At 52.3% G+C, this 23,385-nt stretch overlaps 1 protein-coding gene across 18 annotated transcripts in view; it reads right to left on the reverse strand.

Annotated features, from left to right (window-relative positions):
• PTPN21 (protein tyrosine phosphatase non-receptor type 21) overlaps positions 1-23,385 on the reverse strand; it is a 77,055-nt gene that overhangs the window by 2,928 nt on the left and 50,742 nt on the right. For 14 of the 18 annotated variants that reach the window (XM_081510340.1, XM_081510335.1, XM_081510349.1 and 11 more), the window contains 7 exons: positions 15,867-15,927; positions 15,155-15,239; positions 9,880-11,183; positions 4,919-5,053; positions 3,576-3,797; positions 1,149-1,277; positions 371-605 (listed from right to left, as the gene is read on the reverse strand). In XM_081510340.1, the coding sequence (XP_081366466.1) occupies positions 371-605; positions 1,149-1,277; positions 3,576-3,797; positions 4,919-5,053; positions 9,880-11,183; positions 15,155-15,239; positions 15,867-15,927 (2,171 nt within the window). The remainder of the gene's footprint in view (positions 1-370; positions 606-1,148; positions 1,278-3,575; positions 3,798-4,918; positions 5,054-9,879; positions 11,184-15,154; positions 15,240-15,866; positions 15,928-23,385) is intronic. The other 4 variants (XM_081510343.1, XM_081510341.1, XM_081510342.1 and 1 more) reach the window with 1 other exon arrangement.

Consider the following 23,385-nt stretch of genomic DNA (forward strand, 5'->3'; position numbering starts at 1 on the left):
AGACAGACACAAAGGGACGGAGGCCCATTAGACCGACAATTTTCAGGTCATCTCCACCGGCTGAGAAGAGGGCCCCGGACGCAGAGCACTGGGTCCCGGTGACCCAGCCCAGCCACTGACCGACAGTGCGGTCTCGGCAGAGTCCCATGTTTCTCACCCGCAAAATGAAAAACTCTTCAGGGACCAGGAACTGCCTGCTGCTCACTAGCCAACTTATACTCTAAAACCTCTTCTGCTAAGCTTTCCCCTGAACGCTTGAAACTTTCATTTTAAAACAAGCCCAGCCTCACATGGAACAGCACAGAGGCAAGAAAGGAGCGGCTGTAAGTCCCCTCTGGGGCGGCCCCCCGGCGGGGGTGCAGACGCTTACCCAGGAAGCCCTTGAGGTCCTCGGGACAGCCGTGCTCGGGCCAGTCCGTGTACTGCAGGTGCCAGACGGTCCGCTCCTGCCCGCTCAGCAGGTGCTTCATCTTCAGGCCCGTGGTGGCGTAGCAGCCGGAGTCCGTGCGGAAGCGGGTGGTGATCTTGAACCGCCCGTAGGTGACGGTGTTGTGCCTCGAGCCGAGGCGCGGCCAGTACCTGAAGCTCTTCTCCCTTCCGCCCTCCTGTCAGAGACAGAGCGCTCAGAAACGCGGCCCGGGACCCGGCCGAGGACGCCCCTCCGCGGGGAGCCGCCTCAGAAAACGCGGCACGGAGCCGGCCCAGGACGCCCCTCCGCGGGGAGCCGCCTCAGAAACGCGGCACGGACCTGGCCGAGGACGCCCCTCTGCGGGGAGCCGCCTCAGAAAATGCGGCACGGAGCCGGCCGAGGACGCCCCTCCGCGGGGAGCAGCCTCAGAAACGCGGCACGGACCTGGCCGAGGACGCCCCTCCGCGGGGAGCCGCCTCAGAAAACGCGGCACGGAGCCAGCCCAGGACGCCCCTCCGCGGGGAGCCGCCTCAGAAACGCGGCACGGACCCGGCCGAGGACGCCCCTCCGCGGGGAGCCGCCTCAGAAACGCGGCCCGGGACCCGGCCGAGGACGCCCCTTCACGGGGAGCCGTCTCGAGACTCCCCGCCCCCTTCTCTAAAGTCAAGACCCCACAGGGCTGACCGTCACTGTCCGTCTGAGGCCACGAGAAGAGCACGGAAGAGAAGTGAGTCCTCACCTCCTCCGCTGTCACCATGGCTATAATCGAAATCCCCTGTTCCCACACCATCTGCCAAAAGTCCGGGCAAGTATTTTGCAGTGGTCCCTGAGTGGCAATATAGTCCCATTCAATTCCACTGACAGAGACCTGAAATTAGAAAGGGATTTTTAAAAAATGAGTATGTGTGTGTATAATACATGCATATACATTTGTTTACTGGTAATACTTAAAAAGGGAACTGAACTATTCAGATAAAGACTTTCATCTTGTTCTTTTTCCTTATTAGTGTAATCTCCATTACTGATACCTTTATAAGCATAAGCGTTATGAATTTATATAATATCTATATGTGACCTGGGACAATTTCCTTAACCTCTCCAAATCTCAGTTCTCATCCGCAGAATAAAAATACTTCCTGCCCTCATGTTGTCGGGATTACTCGATTACTCGAGTCAACATATTAAATGCCCTGCACATGACAGGGTCTCAATAAATGGCTGTTATTCCTGCTGTTAGGTGGTGGTTCTTATAAAAATAACATCAGCATCATCACACCCCAAAGTCCAAACACAATCTTCCTTCATGAAGCACGACACACACTAGGATCAAGTACAAGCAGTTAAGTCAAAATCCTAAGTTAAATGTCAAATTTCGGGGGGGGGGGGCGGGAAATGTCTTCCTACTTAAGGAGTTCACCTCTGGGCTTCTGAGCCAGGATCACTCTACATAATGATACTAAATTTCCACTTAAAATTGAAAAGGGTCTTAAGATTGAAAACCTCCTTGAAAACACTGTAATAATTATGAGAGCTGTAGTCAGGAAATCGGGTTAAATCTCGGCTCCCTCACTACTGATGACCGTAGCCACTTCTGGAGTGCCCTGGGTGAACCCTGGGACGCGCCCCAAACCGCCCAGGCCCCGTGAAGACCGCAGCCTGAGTCACGCCCCCGCCCGCCCACGGGGCCCCGGGCCCCACAGCGAACAAGGACCAGGGAGGGGCTGGCGGGCAGGAGGGGCCACTCAGGTCAGTACAGCGGCCCACACCGCGTGCTCTGGGGTGATCTGGGAATTCTCAAGTCAGACGCTTCCCACTGTTCCTCCCGCTGTTGCTGAAGATCTTGAAATACCACCACAGAGCCTCAGCATTCTTCAACTCTCACCCATCCATCACGGGAGACGGGATACGCTATTCCAAAGAAATGCTCCGTTTTTAAACACGTCACCTCAGTCACATCCAACTTTGCACAACCCCCTGGGCTGTAGCCCTCCAGGCTCCTCTGTCCACGGGATTCCCCAGGCAAGGATACTGGAGTGGGTGGCCGTGCCCACCTCCAGGGGATCTTTTCAACCCAGGGATCGAACGCGGGTCTCTTACGTCCCTACGTTGTAGGGTGGGTTCTTTACCACTACCGCCGCCTAGAGAGCAAAGCTTGCGCGTGGAACTCTGCTCAATGTTATGTGGCCGCCTGGAGGGGAGGAGGTTTGGGGGAGAATGGATGCCTGTATATGTCTGGCTGAGTCCCTTCACTGTGCACCTGAAACTATCACAGCATGGTTAATCAGGTACACCTCAGTACCAAATAAAAAGGTTTTTAAAAATAAAAAGCTTATGCACAGATTCCCAAAGACTGTCAAGAGCACTAGCTCTCACAGGCAGCCTGCTGGGTCTCCGGGAAGTCTCACTTGTGAAATGGCTCTCATCCAACGTCACCTGCAAACTGAATAAAATGTGGGAAAGAAGAGAGAGAACACCTGATCGTGGACACTTTCTCATTCACTCACTAAAAGGAAACTTCTTTCCAAAGTAAGGAACTGACTCTCCAGCCAGTGTGAACAAAGGCTACGGCGATGGAGAAGACAGAGCCTCTGGCTCTTTTTCTTTTTTTCTTCTCTTTTTCTTTTTTCCCCTTATGAACCATCCCTTTTTCCGCTTTACTGGGCGGAACGTTACTCAGGTAAATGGCACTACCCTGTTTCCGGGGGGAAAGCGGCACCGCTTGCACACGGAACAAAACGGTGTTCAAAAAGGAGTGAGAGAGCGGGCGAGGAGCGCAGGCAAGCTCAGCGCGAGGGAAGGCGTTGGTGACACCATCCGACACACACGTGTGTCACACCAAATTGCATGGAGGTGCATGACAAGGAAGAACGAGCCGCTCAGCTGCTCCTGAGAGAACCTGTGAGGTGGAGAGGCCTTCAGATTCAGAAGCACCAAGTGCTCCAGGCAGACAAACGAGCGGCCCCGAAGTCCGGGGCACGATGCTGGGAGCGGAGGGACCAAACACCGGCCCGCCCTGGGGTACGGATTTCCCAGCCTGCACAACAGTCTGTCAAGACGGTTCAAAATGAGGGTGTTTTTAGAAAACAGACCTGAAGACAAGTCTTACCACTCTTGTGTCAATGATTTAACTGAGGACTCGGCCCCACCATTCTAACATTCCCCTCACCTTGATGTGGGAGGCGTTGATGTAGCCAGTGTTGTTCTCCTTGGTCGGGACTAGCTCTACCCTGGCGTCATCGTAGGGAAGCACATCCTGGAACCGATTTCTTTCTGCATTTTCAGGGAGGCGTGCTATGGAGCACTCGCCATCAACTAGCCGTTTTTTAAGAATTCTTTCATATTCTGTGAATACCATTCCCTGTTCTAACCGCTGTTCCAGAATTTTACACTGAAAAACACAAAGGAATAATATGACTGCAGTCCCATGCCACACACAGCCGCATCTTGACTGCACATCTGAAAACTCGTTTTCTGCCTCAAGTCTAGTATTATCCGATACTGAAAATTCTAGATGAAACTGAAGTTACATTTAACAAGGCATAACAATGAAAGGGCAAATGCAATAATCTTGGTGAGAAATATAATGCAAATTCTGTTTAAACTTGTTCTAGAATAATTCATTGAATTAGTTTTCTCTAAATCTATAGTCAATTACTTGACCCCCTTAGAAAGTTTAGGACTGACTTGTATACACTGCTATAATTAAAATGAATAATCGACAAGGACCTGCTGCATAGCACAGGGAACTCGGCTCAATATCAGGTGGCAGCCTGGATGGGAGAGGGGTTTGGGGGAAAGTGGATACATGTACATGGATGGCTGAGTCCCTTTGCTGTCCACCTGAAAATATCACAACATTGTTAATTGGCTATACTTCAATGTAAAAAATTAAAAAAAAAATTACCTAACCCCCTAAGAACAGAAAATTCTCCTGGAGAACAGTAAATCCTAGAGTAGGATAATTAATTCCAACTTCTATGAACAAGTGCTTCAGTTTTGTAATATGATACGTAAAACACTGAAAATAGTCAACGTTGGAAATTATCTCCAGGATCCAGGTGTAAGCAAAGTAATTTCTGCTTAGCCTAATTCATGCCTGCCTAATTTTGACAGAATAGAATCTCACAGCAAATACCTCTCAGTCACAAAGTTTTGAAAAACTCAGTAACTGTTCACTGTCAAAAATTTTCAGTGTCAGGAGAGCAGTCACTGTTTGCTTTCTTTCCCATGAGTACTCACATGCAATTGCTGATTTCTTCTAACTTTATGGCTACAAGAAGGTAAAGACCAATAGCCAGAAACCAACAGACAAAAGTCAACATTTAGCCTGAAATTACCTATTGAGGCATTAGCTATAAACTTGCCCCAGTTTTGCAGTCCAGATGACAAAGTTCCTAACACTCATTTATGATTATCAAATGGCTTAGAAAATCCAGCAGAGTCTCAGGAAGGCAGCTCTGCAGCATCGGCCGCGCCGAGAAGGCGGGCGGCCTGGGGTCCGGTACGTACCCTCTCGTCATTAGTGGCTCTGGCCGGCACCTCCTCTTCGTCGGGCAGCGGCAGTCGAGACAGGGAGAGTCCATTTAGAGCAGCCAGTTTGAGAGGACCAATTTTTTTTGCATCTACTCGGCTCTTTTTCATTCCCTACAAAAATATTTATAGGTGTATATATCAAACATTCACAAATGCAATCCCTCTGAGAAGAGATTTCACTGGACTGAAGACAGGAAAGAAACAGAGGGAGGGAAGGTTCTCCTAAACCAACAACCGCAGGAGAGAGGACGCTCCTACACACACACACACACACATTTGTTTCACAAATATGAGGAGGAACACATTCCATTCAAGGCCAAAGCCCTGATAAGTCTTCCAGATAGAAGGTTTTAAAATGCTGCTGGTTTCAGGGCTCTGTTGTAATAGAAGGTGAGGTTCCAAGCAGACGGCATTCCTTCACAGGATTCACAGGACTCCTGAATGTCAAACTGTGACACGCACGAAAATCAGCTGTAGTCCACGATAAGGGTTTTAAATGTAGTGGCCTGACTGTAGTAAGCTTTCATACATTAAAAAAAAAAACCAACTAGTTTCTTCCCAGTGCTTTCTGTGGTGGCTCTATCGTGTTCTACGTTCTGTGGCAGACCTGTGTGCCTTGGGTTAGACCACCACACTTCTGGTGAATGCCGCATTTCCAAGTGAAGAGCACAGCAGGGCGGAAATCTCCATCATTACACCAGGAGAGGGTATGAGAGAGGGCATCCATGCAATTCTGTCTTCTGAAAACTGGTGTTTCTCCAAGCCAGCGATTTTGCTCTCAAAGGCAAACAAGCCCAAGAATGCCAAGTCCTCTTTAGTAGTCTACCTCTCCTTGGAAGCCATGGGATATAACTATAATGACAGTAGCCCTACTTTGACAGAAACGGTTTCCTCAGTTCTGCCTCATAAATGAAATCAACTTTACCACAGCTCTGTCAGCCTCCAAGGGAGACAGAGAGAGGGGACAAGACTGCAAGGCTCCTACTTAGGTTACAATGTCACAATTCTCGGGTGTGCAGGAAACAGGTCAACAGCTAACAGTAGGCTGTGTGGTGGGGAAGTGGGGGGGGGGGCGTTCTGATGTGTGATGTTTGCCAGGTTCCAGGGTGCAAATTCTCCCACCACGGCTAACGTCAATCTGCCAGTGTAACATCAACTGCCTCACAAGAGCCTGAAAGTGTAACACTTAGCTCCTGACAGCCAGGAGAAGTGGCCCCAGCACTTCTTGGCCTGAAAAGGACTGAAATGTCCCAGCACACATGTGCTGGGTGATTGGTAAGGTCAGCTCTAAAGCCAGTATTTGAAGAAAGGAGCTCATAGTCAAAACTCACCCCAGATACCCCTCAGCCCTCAGAGGACATGGCTTTAAATGTACAGGCCGAATGGTGGTTTCTCATGTGAGAACCACGATGCAAGACTGAGGGTGAAACAAAAACTCTTTATGTAAACGCACAAGCATTCAAACCAGTCCACCTCTGCCTGATAGCAATCAAGTCCCTGCAGGTGGAGACGGGTGGAGAACTCCGGAATGTTCCTGCTTATCTGAAATTCATTTCACTGTTTTTAGTACTAAACCTCCATAACCATAATTCACACTGTATGTTCATTCGCCTGTGATCACCATTAAAACAAGGGCAACCGGGAGTTACTACACAGGGGGTCAGAGGGGTAGCAGGGGGTTGGACTCCAGCTCTTGGGAAGTCAGGCAGTTAAATGTCTGATGCAACCTCACAATAAAAAGTTAAACTTGACTGAGCACTTTCTATGAGCCAGGACCTCACTTTTTTTCCTCCAACAACTCTCTGGAGTTGTCTCAGTTACAAATGAAAAAACAGGAGTCAGATTAAGTTCTTGGTCCAAGGTCACACCAGCTAGCTGCCTGCTTGTATATGGTTCAGTTCAGTTCAGTTCAGTCACTCAGTCGTGTCCGACTCTTTGCGACCCCGTGAATTGCAGCACGCCAGGCCTCTCTGTCCATCGCCAACTCCCAGAGTCCACCCAAACCCATGTCCATCGAGTCGGTGACGCCATCCAACCATCTCATCCTCTGTCATCCCCTTCTCCTCCTGCCCCCAATCCTACGGTAAACAGGGTCAAAACAATAGAAACCTTGCTTTCAAGTCAGTAGTGCTGCACAACAGAATTGAGAAAGCACTTTCTGAGTCTAACCTTAAGCGGGACCTAAGACCACATCACAGAGGGCAAAGCAGGGGTGACCGCCCCATGTTACGGATGCAGGAGCTGAGGGACTGGTGTGTGAAGGGCCTGGCCCCCTGGGAGAGAACCAGTGAATGGCAAGGTCTGGACCCAGAGCCGAGTTTTCCACTCTTATTTCCTGTACCTATTCCCAGGCCACGGCTGCCATTCACGTTCTTCAAGTAAGAATATTCCCTATTTGAAAAGATGGGGCGGGGGGGGGCCCTTCCCTGGTGGTTCTGTGGTTGGGAGTCTGCCTGCCAATGCAGGGGACGCAGGTTCAACCCCTGGTCTGGGAGGATTCCACCTGCTGCGGGGCAACTAAGCTCACGTGCCGCAAACAAGGGGAGCAAACGCATAACCCAGTCACATGGGCGACACTGTAGGGTGGCATTTAGTACTTTTAGAGAACGCAAATCAAAGTCCTCGGATTTAGCAGAACTCGCTGGGCCCATTCAAAAACTACAGGGACTACAGGCTTGAATACTGGACTCTACTCATCTGGGGCCAGACTCAGGCCCTGCGTTAAGAACTAGGCACAGTCCCTGATGTAATCAGTGAAGAGTGTCAACTAAGAGAGGGCCGGAGCAGCTGGCAAGGACTCAGGCCGAGTTACTCCATCCAGGAGACACAGCCACACCCGTCCCGCCCGAATCACCGACGCCGGGCCATCCCCTCCGCTTCAGCCGACCTGAGACACTGGCCTTTACTGTTAGGCAGTTGAGTAAGAATGCACTCCCGGGAAAAATTAAAAATCAACTTAGAGGAGAACCCACCTGCCAAGGCAGGACACATGGGGGGGTTCAGTCCCTGCTCTGGGAAGATCCCACATGCCTCGAAACAGCCAAGCCCGTGTGCTGCACTGACCGAGCCTGGGCCGCAGCCGTGCAGCCCACATGCCGAGGGCCCCGAGGAGCCCCGTGACCAGCAGCCTGCCCACCACTGGAGCGCGGCTCCTGCCGGCCGCCACTGGAGACCGGCCACGCGCAGCAACAGAGATCCCGCATGGCCAAAAGTGAAGAAACTGATTTTCCACGACAAACTTCCAGTTCAAAACCACTCAGAGAAAACACACTTAAATCCACGGCACTACTGCTGGTCGTTCGAGTCTGTGTACACTCGTCTATTTCACAACCACTGGAATACCGTGCGCGTTTTCCTCCTGCTTGTGAAGATGTTTGTGACCTCTCAGAGGATCTAATACACTAGGCCAGGACCACATTTGCGCAGGCCCTCAGGTCTGAGTGTGCTGACCAGCAGCAACGGGAGGCAGAGGCCCCAACTGCCAGGACATCGGGGGCAACGGGGAGACCGAATGCAGAGACTAATGAATCCTTTTCACCCGGCAAGAGCCCAGGGCATGGGGAACGGAGGCCTGAGCAAAGCAGAGCCTGAGGCGGGCAGCCAGATGACCCAGATGGACACGAGGACACGAAAACGCCACAAGCGCCTGGGCAACGCTGAGGGCCTCACAGTGAAAAGGTTTCAGTGGAAAGACAGAGAAGAGCAAGGCTTAGACAAGCAATTATTACTTAATAAAATGTGTGTGTGTGTGTGTGTGTGTGTGTGTGTTAGTTGCTCAGTTGTGTCCAACTCTTTGCGACCCATGGACTGTAGCTCTCCAGGCTCCTCTGTCCATGGGATTCTCCAGGCAAGAATACTGGAGTGGGTAGCCATGTCCTTCTCCAGGAGATCTTCCCGACCTAGGGATTGAACCCGGGTCTGTATACAATATTTTAAAATATTCAATGCAACCTCAATGCAGAAAAGCGCAGAAGAGAGGAGAACCGGCTACAGAGATAAATACGGGTTTAAAATTCAGTCACTCACTAGCTCTGTGACTTTGGGAAAGTTACTTAATATCTCGGGAGTCCACTTTCTCATCTGTAGAACAATAGGCTTATTATGTAAACTGGACACAGCGAAGCAGGTGGCCTGCTGCACACACAGTGAATGCCCTCGGAACGGCATTCACCAGCTAGAGATGACGTTATGCTCTTCTCTAGTTTGCCTCAAGTAGATAACAAACTGCTTAAATCAGCGTGATTTATCACACCAAGAATGAAGGAGCTGCATTTTCTACAAGGGACCTTCCTCGGGCTCTCAGCTCACTCGGCCTCTCTTTTAAAGACATCTGGGGTGCTCAGGTTTTCGGTCTTGGCGAAGCAGCCCAGAATCACCGTCCAGTCCCCAGAGGTCACAGCGCAGCAGTTGAAGCTGCACCCACACAGAACCCACTAAGGACACTCAGGGGAGCTTCCCTCAGACCCCACAGCAGCCCTGGGCCTGCATCACCACAGGCTGTTCTTACTGGGGGCTCAGGAGGCAGTCTTGGCCCAAGTCAGGAAATCCTCACTTCCTCTTCCCTCGCACCACGTTCTGGGAACTACCCATTCACTGTTTCTATTCCATTCCACAGAACGTCCTACGTTCACCTTTCCCTCCATCTAAGCCATTATCTCTAGCAATATTACCAAGATTCTAATCAATCCCCATCATTCCCATAGATAATCACACTCAAAGTGTTCCAAAATAAAGCAAAAATTGGGTAAAACGTGTGTGTCTTCTGGGCTGCGAGGCTGTTTGAAAGTTCAAAAGAAACAGCTGAAAGCCATCAGAAGTAACGTAAGTCAAAGACAAGATGGACAAAGGGCAGACGGTGCAGAGAAGGTCAGGTTTGCAGCGGGCACTGCGCTGTAGCGTGAGGCCCCCGCGCCCACCCCGCATGGCTCTCGGCTCACCCCCAGCGGCGGAAGCCCTTCCACCGCGTTCTTCTTCGCGGAGAGGAGATCGGACGCCGGCCTCTTCTGCAGGGAGTCCCTCCGGGCGCGGTACCTCCCCGACGTGGTGAGGTCCGACTCGGACGCGGACGGCGACAGCAGCCCGTCCCGCCGGGCCCGCGGGCCCTCCCCGGGCGCCGTGCCCAGGGCCTGGGGCTCCAGGATGTGCAGAGGCCCGGGGGCCGGGGGCGCGGCGCGGGGGGCATCTGGGGGGCGGCCGCCCCGGGGGCCGGGCGGCGGTGCGGGCCCCTCCTCGGGGTCCTCGTCCTCATCCTCGTCGCTGCTGTGGATCAGCACGGTGGCGTCGGACAGGGACTTCCCATGCCCGCCTCGCAGGCTGCCCCGCGGCCCGGCCGCGCTGTCCTCCTCCCGCAGCGCCCGCTCCCCCACCGCCGGGGCCGGCGCGGCCCTCTCCTGCAGCCGCAGACCCTCGAGGCCGTGTGCCAGACCAGCCAGCTCGACGCTGTTGCGCTTCTGCAGCCGCGCGCGCCGGGCAGCCGTCAGTGGCTCGCTCACCTCCTGCAGGGAGTGCGCCACGGGCGAGCTGTCCTCCTGGAAGGTCTGCACCGAGTGGTGCACGCGCCGCGTGATGAGGTCGGGGTTGCTGCTGCTGATGGGCGGCTGGCGGGACAGGTCCGGGGTGCTGTTGGCCGGCCGCGGGTGTGGGTAGGGGGGCGGCGGGCGGTACACCTGCGTCCTCAGGATGCTGGGCGCCGGGCAGTCGCGCGCCTGCAGCTGCGCGTTGGTCAGCTCGGGCACGCTCACGGCGCCCAGCCCCGGGCGCCGCCCGGCCGCCGAGGCGTAGGGGTAGGGGGCCGGGCTGTGGAAGCTGTGGCTGAGGCTGAAGGCGCCGTGGGCCGCGGGTGGGGAGCCCGGGCGCATGTGCTCGCGGATCTCAGGCTGGCTGTACACCAGGCTGAGGTTCCGCAGCGAGCGGCTCTGCCGCTCGGCCGGCGCCAGGCCGCGCTGCAGCTGCTTCATGACCGTCTCGTAGTCGGGGGTCGGGCGGTAGGACGGCGGGATCAGGGCGCTGTGCCGGTGCGAGGGCACGTAGTCCGGCCTCAGGACGTCGCTGCCCGTGATGCTGGGGTTCGAGGACCCGGGCGAGGGCTGCAGGTAGGGCTGCGGGCTATTCAAGGAGCTGGTGCTATGCGCGCTGTACACGCTGCCGTTGCGGACACGCCCGCCAAGCTCGACCTGCGCGCGATCCAGGCTGGTCTGAGAGTGACAGTAGAACCCGTTCTGGTTGGTCACGAAGAGGTTATCTGGGGGGCGGGGGGACAAAACAGCATGCATTTTATAATGAGATTTTTTTTGAATGTACTGAATTGGACCAATTACTCAAGACAAACACTGAGACGGCCTGAAGGCCGATGACGTTCACCCTGTGGTTTATGAAACCAGGCTGAAGGGACCCGGCTCTACTCACACTGCCGGACCCTAGGCTCGCGGTTTCTGGGCGCCTCGCCTCCTCACCTCCAGAATAGGGTGGTTCTGCCTGCTCCAAGAGCGGGATTCAGAACCTCATACCCAGTAAAGAACAGCCAAATCTACGCTCAGTATTAAGAGTACAACTAGACCACAAAACACTGCCCTCTTCTGAAAGTCAAGAGCATGTGTTCCACTAAAGACAAAGCAGGCTTTCCAGAACTCTGGGGAGCTGAAAGCAGAAATACCCTTGGGTATGTGGCCCTGCTGATGCTGAGCGAATTCAAGCATTGACTGTCTATAAACATTTCCTGAAATGAAACTCGAGGCAGACTGTGTAGATTCCTCCAGAATGAAGATAACAGGGCCAAGAGGTCAGCAAGATCTAAGCCTCTCGAGGTCCACGAGTGTCACCGGTAGCTGCACACCCCGCCAGGGGCCGGAAACCAAGAAGAACCCCACCCCCACCCCTGCCAGCAAAGACAGCCGCACCTGCCCTCGGCTCGGCCCCGCCTGAGTAAGACCGGGGTCACAGCAGCAGAGTCAGGAGCCTCATCAGTCCACAGAGGCTGCACCCGAGCCTGCTCGGGGCTAGAAGGAGGCCTGCTTCTTCAGCCTGTGGTTCACCTGAAAAACTATCCAGGGTGATTTCTAACACTTCAATGGAAAGACTACCAGAGAACAGTTGCCATTGATAAAAAACATTCGTTTTCTGACTCAAAAGCCTCGTGATGGTTTTATCCAAGGGAACAACAGGCCAGCGTCTCACGTGTGGTCTCTATTACGGCGGCACACACAGCCACGAAGACACGGGCCTCAGGGGCAGTTCTGCGCTCTCCCGTCTGGAGAGCACCCTGAGGTCTGCGTCTGTGGAGCCCCCTCATCTCACAGCTGTCACCGCTCACCCAGCCTCACCCCCGCCCGTCTAGACCAGCGTAATACATGCCCCCCTAGCCTCCCACCTCCAGGCTTCTCTGTGCACCCCCAAACCATTCAGTTACAAGTCTGCACGTGTAGGAGACTCTGCTAAGAACCAACAGGAGGGAGAGGGGGGGAAATGATTAGGATCCAAAGAGAAAGGGAAAGGTAAGTACAAAAATCACCGGAACCTAACGAAGAAGGGTTGCAACTGAAGGAGGGAAGTGCTGCGAGTGAAGGAGCCGAATGTCACAGGAGCCGGGGGCGGGAAGGGGCCCTTCCAGCTGGGGCTAAGGGATGGGGTCAGGGACACCTCCAGGAGGGACATCTCCAGAAGACACGGCACGCGGGGCCTGGAGGGCGGGCAGGTGCGGTTGCACCGGCAGTCGGGCCCCCTAGCTCTGAGCGCTCTCGGGGTACCCTCCTCCCTGGGGGCAGGCACAGCCGTGTGTGGAGTCACAGTCGAGGCAAAGTGAGTGGAGGGTACAGAGGCAGTCCCCTGCCCCCTCCCCGGCCACCCTGGCCAACCTTCCAGAAGGAAGGGGCCCTGGCCCAGAGCCCTCCTGCCAGGGCAGGGGGTGCGAGTAACCCGAGGAGGAGTGCGCTTTCCCGCATCAGCCACTGGGAGTTTGATCTGTCCCCACAGCGCAGCAGAGCCCACCCCAACCAGGAACAGGCAGGGAAAGGGCACTTAGGGTGACAGAGGGGGGCTGGGAGTTTGCATCTGTCCCCACAGTGCAGCAGAGCCCACCCCAACCAGGAATAGGAAGGGAAAGGGCACCAAGGATGACAGAGCGGGGCGGGCAGCTGGGAGGCTCTGCAGAGAGGGCATGGCTGGAGGAGCCTGTGGCTGGAGAGGGCACAGAACGGGCGGGGGGGTGAGATCTGGAACAGGAGCATGAAGGGACATCTCAGAGGACGCTGAGCAAGAGACACGGGATCGATCATCAGGGTAATGGGATGAGCCTGGCCGCTGAGTGTCAGATGACCCAGGGAGGGTGGGGACTGAGGATGTCAGCTCCTGTGATGCAGTAACTGATGAGAGGTCTCAAATAAAAAAAAAGACTGCATTGGCAGCAGCAGAGGGATAGGGAGAAGGGGATATGGAACAGATGTTCCATGAAGTTAATCAGAGGCAAGAGGATTTGCAACTGTCTGGGAACTGAAGGCAAAAAAGAGAAAAGAAAAACAAGCAGTTGGAATCCCAGTAACCAGGGGGTGACTTCACCATAAAGGAGTAGGGAACCTGGGAAAGGGACTTGGGGAGCAGGGTGACGAGCTCAACCCCAGGATGTCAGCCTGCAGCAAGCGGTGGCAGGGGATAATGCTACAAGTGCTCCCATTCAGCCCACGGTCCTGGGGGCCTCCTGAACACCCCCCCCGAACCGCCCCCAGCCTGTCAGACAGGGGGCACCTGGGGCCGGAGCTCAGGAACAAAGGTGGGCTGGGGAACATGGACAGTCCTCCTCGCTGAGACCCCAACTGGGGATGAGAGGAGATCAACCGGATGCCTGTGGAGGGAGTGGGGCCCTGGGCAGGGCAGGGAACACCGAGGGGGCAGGAGCGGGGAGCGGCAGCGCGCTGAAGAGGCTGGAACGCTGGGGTCGGATGAGAGGGAGGGTGCGCAGGGCCCCAGGGACCTGCGTGAGGGCAGCTTGGCAGAGCGGCACAGGTGGGAGGGGAAGGGGGACCAGTAAGCAAAAGGGGCACACAGTAGCACTCTCAGAAGTGGGGAGAAAATGAAAGAGAAGATAGTTCACACTGCACTCTGGAGACAGAGGAAAGACATTAGGATGCTCGCAGATGGAGAAAAAGGGAGGAACAGCAAGGAAACAGTGCAAAGAGGAGAGATTTTTGTGGGGGGGGTCACAAAACCACAGGAGGGCAGCGTGCAAGGAGAAGCCAGTGAAGAAGGTAAAAATAACATCCCGAGGTGCAACCCCAGGACTCCAGAGCCAAATCCAGCATCCCGCCCCCCCCCCACCTCACCGCACGGAAAATCTCATCCAACACAACGCGTCACCACCCACCTCCTGGTCCCCTCACGCCACCCTCCACAGCTCCCTGTGGGTCTGAGTCCAAGTACCCGCTTTGCTGTCTGTGCCGGGGCAGTCACTACCCTCCCCCACAAAAGCAGGGGCAGCAGCCCCACCCGGGAGCTCTCCGGTCCCCGCCTTTCGAAGTCACCCCTCTTTCCAGAAAGCTTTTCTCAGACTGCCCAACAGGGGAGCGAGCGCTCGCTCTCGTCACAACACACCTGTTCTCTTTGTACCTAAGTCATCTGTGTACTTGTGTTATCCTCCTGTATTAGGTTCTAAGCTTCTTAAGATGTGGAATTACTTCTCTGCATCCATCTCCCCCGCCTTTATAGTAGAGCCTTGTGGACAGAGTAAAGTAAAATGCTTGTAAAATGAATGCTGGACATACAGCTTCAGAGGCGCTGTCTTCACATAGCTTGATGTGCCCGTCATTTGAAAGATAAACATAAATAGAGGAAAATGACCCTTTACAGTGGGAAGGTCTCAGGCAGGAAAAAAAACAGGACAAGCCTGGGGCCTCCAGGACTGGAAAGCATAGGCTACACGCTGACAGGACCTGGGAGCCCGTCTGAAGGAGTGCCGTGGCCAAATCGGGCATCAAATCTGAGCATCCGAATCGGATACTACATGTTTTCTACCCATATCCAAAAAAAACTGACTCTAACAGCAGCCTCTTTCATGAACCCAGGTTGGCTATCATCATGACAGTAATTATGTGAAGTTAAATTTTTAAGTTATTTGTGTAGTAACTTCAGCCAAAAAACCTATCCTGGCTTCAAGACCTCCAAGCCTTCATGATTTATTCAAATGATAGTCATTTTGTAAGGCATTTCTGAAATGGTGTACTTTACCTAGGGAAGAGGTGTATGGCTCTGTATAATGTCCATTATAGTGCAGCTGGGGTGGGGCGGCCATCACATAGGGTTGCGGCTTGGGCTAAGAATCGGAAAGTTGGAAACAGGGTTAAAACACATTGTCTATGGAATATGTGTAAAACAGTTCTTTTCTGGCTTCTTTCTCTTCACTGAAAAAGTTTTGAAGGAGCCTGACGTAATATATGTATGAGAAATAAATATCAAGACCCTATAGCTCTTACCGTATCCATCCTTTTCAGGGTTTCCCAGAAAGGCAACGCTAAGTGCTATGCTCTGAGGTCAGGAGACAGCACAAGAAAGCAGGGACAGACACAGATTTCCTGAATTCTTACACAAACAATCGATTAGAAGAAACTTGTATGTACTACATATTTAATTTTAATTACATTTAATTTTATTAGCAAAACCATCTAGTATTTTAAATATCTACTAACTTCTGATTACTCTTGGCTAATAGTCAATGTTTTTAGTATTAGGCTGGACCTAATATTTTAAAATATATAACACAATCAATGTTACATATATAAACATTAGGCTTAAGTTGTAGAAAATCACCATTTCTTTGGTAAAATATCAGCATACTTTAATGGTTCAAACTAAAAACTAACACTGCTAAAAGCATATTTTAGTAAGGAAGGCGACAGCACTCAAACAGAAAAAGGCAACTGTAATTTTCCTTCTTTCTTACCAGAGACATCCTCGAAGAAGACCTCCTCCTAATTGGGTTCACTATGACGGTCTGAGTTTGCCTGTAAATGTAAGACATGCCTTTGAGAAACACATATACACATGCTCATATACACAATCTTCCTAAACATGCTAATAAGAAAGTAAAACGATAAATCTTCCCAAGCGACAAACTCATCTGATCATCAATTAGAGAAGGCAGGCGGTCCCCCAGCCGCACTCCAGGGTCTGAGCCTCGCGGAGCAGCTGTCGGTTGCCTGGACTAGCCGAGGGCTGGGCAGGAGGAACTGTCCCTGGTCCATGCAGCCAGGCCCTCCAGAGCGATCAGCAGCAGAATGGAGAGGGCGCCAGGCTACAGGGCCACAGCCTCATCCCCAGGGAAGAGCTGGCGCAAATGCGCTTCTCCTGTGGGTCAGGCTCAGTGCTGACCACCTCCGTTCTCAGTCCTCAGGACAGACTGTCAGCTGCCAGCCTCAGGGCCAGAAGCAATGGAGTGCCTTTGATGGAGAGCCTGTGAGCCTCAGACTATACACATGATCGAGATAAGCTGGGAACTTGGGAAACTTATCAATATGTGTGTAAGTTGCTCAGTCGTGTCCGACTCTTTGTGACCCTGTGGACTGTAGCCCACCAGGCTTCTCCATCCATGGGATTCTCCAGGCAAGAATACTGGAGTGGACTGCCATAACCTTCTCCATAAGAATATATATTTCCTCTAAGAAACTAAGGTAGGGAGAGCAAAAGAGTAGGAACATTGGCTCAGTGGCCTGGTGGTAAGTCCATTTACTTTCCTTTGCAAGAAACTTCTCTCTGGTTTTACGTGTACTTTTAAAAAAGCAATGAAAAGGAGTCAAGAGTCCTGGCTAACATTTATCAGATAATTTGAGATTTTAAGCTATTCAGAGCAAGCTCCATCTTTGAACAAACGTAGGTCACAAATAAGAAAAGGAAAATTCCTTTTGTCAGAATCTATCTTTTAAAGATAAAGGCAGGTGTTTTTGTTGTTCTTGTGTGTGGTCAGTTTTATTGCAAATAAGATCTAGGAACTTATACACACAGGATTCTTGGCTTTGTTCATGATACAATTTTGTCAAAGCACTTTTTGAAAAACCTGTGACCATCTATTCCTGGCCCATAAGCTTATGTGACATGGAATTACAGATTACCAAAAATGTGATCCTTGGTTATGGTGCTCCTAAGGAATAATTACTAGAAAATCCATAATCCAAATCCACAATCCAAAGTGAACACTAGCTCCATTTAATCAGTAAATTTACCATCTCAAGCCTCATGTCCCAAAAATTATTCTCAGCACTGTAACAACTGATTTCTTATATTAAAACCCTAAATATTAGCTACTTTTTATAAGATTTTTGAGATAAAAGAAAATTACTCCTAATAGGAGCTATCAAGTAGCTGCGGCTGCTTTTATGACTTGACTTTTTTTGATTAAACACTTTTTAAAATAACTTCTTTTTATCATTGGAACGTATTAAGATTGTTGATGAAGAATAGATGTCTCTTTCCCAAGAGATGCACCCATTCTGCCAGTAATTATTACGCAACAAAAATAAAATGGATGTCAGTTCCATTAGATTGCAAAAATACATACATCAGTTGGTAAAACATTATATTAGTAAGTCAGAAGGGTGTATCAGAGCCTTTTTTCCCCTTAGTTTATTTATTTTTAATTGAAGGACAATTACAATATTGTGATGGTTTCTGCCATACACCAACATGGGTCAGCCACAGATATACACGTGTCCCCTCGCTCTTGAGCCTCCCTCCCACCTCCCACCCCTCTAGGTTGTCACAGAGCCCCAGTCTGAGTTCCCCGAGTCAGAGCAGATTTCCACTGGCTATCTATTTCAATATGTTAGTTCTTTTTTAAAATGCTTCTTAACTGCACACTGTTGTTGTTTAGTTGCTAAGTCGTGTCTGACACTTTGCCCCCATGGACTGCAGCCCTCCAGGTACAGAGACCAAGCCCTTCTGCACTGGCAGGGTGGATTCTTCACCACGGGACCAACAGGAACACTCCTTAACTGCACGTTAATATATTCCTCAATTTAGCATCCAGGATTTGAAGACACTGCATTCTGTAGCCTCGAGGTTCACTTTCCCTTTATTCTCCATTGTCAGGGCTAGGTTTAGGCCATCCTAGTTGGCCTTGGAAGTTTATATTTGGTTCAGAGACTCACTAAATTGACCAAACCTTTAAAGGACTACAAATTCAAAATGCAGAGTTGAGAAAAAAGGCCATCAATAGGATCTTCCAACAAGGTGTCCAGAGTTGCCCAGCCAGACACAAAAACAAAGGCTGTTAAACATGAAGTCCAAGGATGTGAGCTCAGGAGCAGAGGCGGCAAGCCCCACCTGGGGGTCTATTCTGGCGCCTGCTGGCGGCACCCAGCATGGAGGCGGCACTGGAGAGGCCACTTCTGCTAAAAACAGGCCCGGACGTCTTCCTCCTGCCAAGCTGATGTAGGCAGCCTCGCCATCGGGTATAAATATTCTAACCTCCTCTTTCTTCTTGCCAATATCCTTGTCAATGCAGTTTTCTAGGAGACCAGCTAAACTTAGTACACAAGAGAGAATGGTTAACAGTTGGTAGTGTTTGGGGCCAGTTACTATGCTGGTGGGTGCTTCTAAAAATGAGACAGCTAAAGATCTTGGTGGGGGGGTGGAAATCACTGGAATGTGTGTATTGGAGAAGACACGATAAGAAAAGGCTGCTAGCCCAAGTAAAACAGATGATATTACTTACTCAAACAGTGCGAAAGGCTATATACACGATTACCTCGGGGAATCCAAACATCACCCCAAGAAGGAGGCTGGTTATTATCCTGATTTTACAGATAAGGAAACTGATACTTAGATTAAGTAAACTGCTCCTGGTCACATGACAAAAAAGCAGAACTAGCATTAGAACCAGGAGGGTCTGTCAGATTCCTGAGCACATGCTCCTACCAGCTGATTATCTGTCCGACCCCCTCTCCCCACCCCAACAGATACATGGGCTCCATGGTGGCAAAGGACACACCACGGCAGCCCTGGTGCCTGGCACACAAGGAAGCTGCCCAATGTGTGCTGAACAAGTGAATGAACTAGTGAGTGAGGACTAAAATGGAGGCTTATGGCTAAGCACTTACAAGGTGGGCTTCCCTGATGCTCAGGTGGAAAAGAATCCGCCTGCAATGCAGGAGACCCCTGCTCAATCCCTGGGTCGGGAAGATCCGCTGGAGAAGGGATAGGCTACCCACTCCAGTATTCTTGGGCTTCCCTTGTGGCTCAGCTGGTAAAGAATCCGCCAGCAATACAGGAGACCTGGGTTCGATCCCTGGGTTGGGAAGACCCACTGGAGAAGGGAATGGCTACCTACGCCAGTGTTCTGGCCTGGAGAATTCCATGGACTGTATAGTCCGTGGGGTCACAAAGAGTCGAACACGACTGAGCAACTTTCACTTGGGCTTCCCTAGTGGCTAAGTTGGTAAAGAATCTGCCTGTAATGCAGAAGACCCGGGTTCGATCCACAGGTCAGGAAGATCCCCTGGTGAAGGAAATGGCAACCCACTCCAGTACTCTTGCCTGGAGAATTCCATGGACAGAAGAGCAGGACAGGTTGCAGTCCATGGACTCACAGAGTCGGACATGATTGTGCAACTAACTTTCACTTACAATTTACACTTGAGCTATAAAGACAGTAAGTTTCCAAGAGCTGACTTTCACTTTGTATAGCTTTCTTTCTTGTATATTTCAAGCTATAGAGGAGTGAGATTTTGATGCACAAAAAATATGTTGGCTAGTGGAAATACCCAGAAAATATTGATCTCAGTGACTTTCCTTAATGGGACAGGGGCTTTCTCTTCTTCCAGGATTCTCACAGTGTCTTCAAAAACCCTGCAGCGGGCCAAGAAGAAGGGGGACAGCCCCCGCTCCTTTCAGGCTGGGCCAGTCCATCTCTTGATCAAAGAAGTCTCCAGAACAGACTGGCTGCTGTATTTGCCAGTAGACCTAAACTGCAGGAATACTCGCCAATGCTGACAAGGCTGGGCAAGCAGCCCACTGGCTACAGGAATTCAACCTCCCCCTCTAGAGAAAGTCCGTGAAAACTTCTGCCACTGTGGGACACCAAACTCCCCTTCCCCAGCTCTCCCCAGAGGGGTGAGAGAAGGAGCCTCCCACACACCAAGAGCCTCTCAGGATTCCTATCCCCTCCGATTCTTCCCATGTAAATTCAACAGGTCAGTGGTGGCATGACGGTTCTGGGGCTTGGGATGGCAGAGCAGGGGAGAGAAGTCATTTGACCTAAGAAACTGTCATTACCTCATTTAATTCCAACTCTAAAGGAAAGTGAAGTTGCTCAGTCATGTCCGACTCTGCGACCCCATGGACTGCAGCCTCCAGGCTCCTCCGTCCATGGGGTTTTCCAGGCAAGAGTACTGGAGTGGGGTGCCATTTCCTTCTCCAACTCTAAAGAAATGTTAAATAAAACTCACATTATCCTCATGCTATAAATTAAAAAAGCAAAGAGAGGATTTCCCTGGTGGTCCAGTGGCTAAGACTCTGTGCTCCCAACACAGGAGGCCCCAGTTCAATCCCTGGTTGGGGAACGAACTAAGATCCCACATATCACGGGGCAACTAAGTCCAAGTGCTGCCAACAAAGGCCAAGCACAGTCAAAAAAAGAAAAAAGAATTCATTTTCTTCACCCGAGGAACAAGTGCTATATTCACTTCCTACAGAATGAAGTGGGTCTCTTCCATCATAAATTATTTCATAGGAATAGTTCATGAAAATGGACTTCCATGATTTACTACATGTACGGAAAGTAAAAGCAAAATGTTAGAAAACAGCCCTTTACATATAATTATTTCATTTTAAAAATATTCATTTTCCTTATACAAATGTAATATATGCAACTGAGGATCTAATATAAATGTGGTTTTATTTATATCTGGCAATAAATAGCAGTATTACCAAAAAAATGAGCCTTCTAAGACTGAGTCATTTACCACACACACAAACACACACACAAATTATTTATTTTCCCTCTGAACTTTAAAACCATTACCAATAGGTGATTTGCCAAAAAACTCTTTCAAAAATGTTATTAACCACCAACCAGTAGGGATGCCTACTGGAAAAAGATTCTATCTGATGGTTTATTCCAAATGACTGACATTACCAAGTGGCCATTTGCGAGAAACTCTTTAAACAGGAATTAACCACCAACCAATATGGATGCCTACTGGAAAAAGATTCTATCTTATGGTTTATTTCAAATGACTGATTCTCCATTAACTTCTGGCGGGGGGGGGGGGAGTGAACTGAGGGAATGATGGCTCATTATAATGAATACTCTTAAAGTTATGAAAGGCTTTAAATCTATGAAAGGGCTGTGGCCTGGTAGACTGACAGGTACTGCTTTGAGCAGTACACACGCGTCTGCACAAAAAGCACTGCCACCCACAATGGGTAACAGGCCGGTCAGGAGGAGCCCCAAACACGACCGCCTGGGACGCCGGCGCCGCTGAGCCCGACGCGAGGGGGCGCCCTCCTCACACAAAGGCGCCCGGAGCCCCGAGCCCGCAGAGCCCGCAGCCGGCAGAGGCGGCGTCCACCACCAGGGAAGGGCAGGGCCACTGGGCCTGGTGGTTCGCGTTTTCCAGGGCCCCAGGACTCATCGCATATAAAAGGACGGTGGAGGGAACGGGGTACCCAGACTCCCCGAGTCTGGTTCAGGCTCGTCACTTGGAGACCTTCCCCGGCCGCGCCGGACCCCCGGGCCTGAAGACTCGCAAGAGGAGGCCCTGCGCCCCCAGCCCCGGCGGACGGGACGGACGCAGCCGGGCCTGTCAGGCCCCCGTCGGGACGGACGCAGTCGGGCCTGTCAGGCCCTCATCAGGACGGACACGCCGGGCCCCCGTCGGGACGGACGCAGTCGGGCCTGTCAGGCCCCCGTCGGGACGGATGCAGTCGGGCCTGTCAGGCCCCCATCGGGACGGACGCAGTCGGGCCTGTCAGGCCCCCGTCGGGACAGACGCAGTCGGGCCTGTCAGGCCTGTCAGGCCTGTCAGGCCCCCGTCAGGACGGACGCAGTCGGGCCTGTCAGACCCTCAGGCCCCTGTCGGGACAGCCGGCCGGATGGCTCGCCCAGACAGGGCCCACGGCCTGGACTCCTGACCCTGCTCCCAGCTACCAGCCGGACGGCAGGGGCGCGACTCTGCGCTTGACTAATATCCACACCGTCCCCTGCGAACGGGCACGAGGACTGTACAAATGGGCCACTGTGAAGATGAGAGGAGATGAAGGCTGGCCACATGACACCTGACAGAGAGAAAGCACTGGCTGAATCATGGTGATAAAAGGCAGGAGAAAGCAGAACTCTGAGCACGGGACGGGCCCCGGGCAGCAGCGCTCAGGCCGGATCTGGAGGAATGACGAGGAGCCCGCCGGAGAAGAGGAGGACGGGCGCCCCGCGAAGGCCGGGGGCCGCGAGAGGCACCGGCAGGGCAGGGACCGAGGGCCCTGGGAGCCAGGACCGAGGCTCGGTGGGGCACTGGGCCCGGAGGAGGCGGAGGGCCCCGCGCTCAGGTGGGCTGGAGGGGAGGACAGCCCGGACGTGGTCCTGAGCGATGACGGAGAGCAGAGCTGCATCTGTCGCTCATCGATTCAGGAGACTGCCCAGAGCAGGCGCGACAGGGCCGGCGGCAGCCAGTGAGCCGGAGCAGAAGGCACGGCTTCAAGAGCAGGGGTGGGGAAGGAGTGGAACCGCTCTCGGTTCACATGGCCTTCTGCCGGGAAGCCTCCCCGAGCCTGTGCTTCCGGTTGGGTACCCTTCTCCTAAGGGCTCCGACAGCACCACAGACCTCCCAGGCAGGGCACTTAACACTCGCTTCTCCAGGTTCACTCGGCAAATTCGTCAAGGCCTCCAGGGAGCGAGGCCCTTGCTCGGCACCGGGAATACAGGGGTTAACAAGAAGGGCGAGGTCTGGGCTCTACAGCCAGAGCCACCGCAGGCCAACCTGCTGGGAGGGGATGCAGACCACAAACAGGGAGGGAAAGACCCAGATCCAGGGGCTGCGTGCGATGAAGGGGAAACAGGATGACGGGCTAATGGGAAACAGGCAGCAGATGGAGACGGGTGCACGAGGTGGTCAAGAACCGCCTCCCCGGGCCTTCTCTGGGGCCCCCGTGGCTAAGACTCTGCACTTACAATGCAGGGGCCTTGGGTTCGATCCCCGGTGAGAACTAGATCCCACATGCCACAACTAACACCCAGCCCAGCTAGATAAATAAATACTAAAAAGAAAAAAACCCGCTTCTCTGACGAAGGGCACCTCCGAGGAGACCCCTATGCAATGAGGGGCCAGTACGTGAAGACTGGGGAGGAGAGGGGGTCAGCCAGACGGAGGTCACGTTCACAGACCGGAAAGGATACTAGTATACCTGGAGAGGGGTGAGCAAGGAGGGTAAAGGAAACAGTGGAACCAGGCAAGCACAGCACACACGGCTTT

This window comes from Giraffa tippelskirchi, chromosome 7 (genome assembly GCF_054371585.1).
Source record: "Giraffa tippelskirchi isolate mGirTip1 chromosome 7, T2T-mGirTip1v1.2.pri, whole genome shotgun sequence".
Classification (NCBI taxonomy): domain Eukaryota; kingdom Metazoa; phylum Chordata; class Mammalia; order Artiodactyla; family Giraffidae; genus Giraffa; species Giraffa tippelskirchi.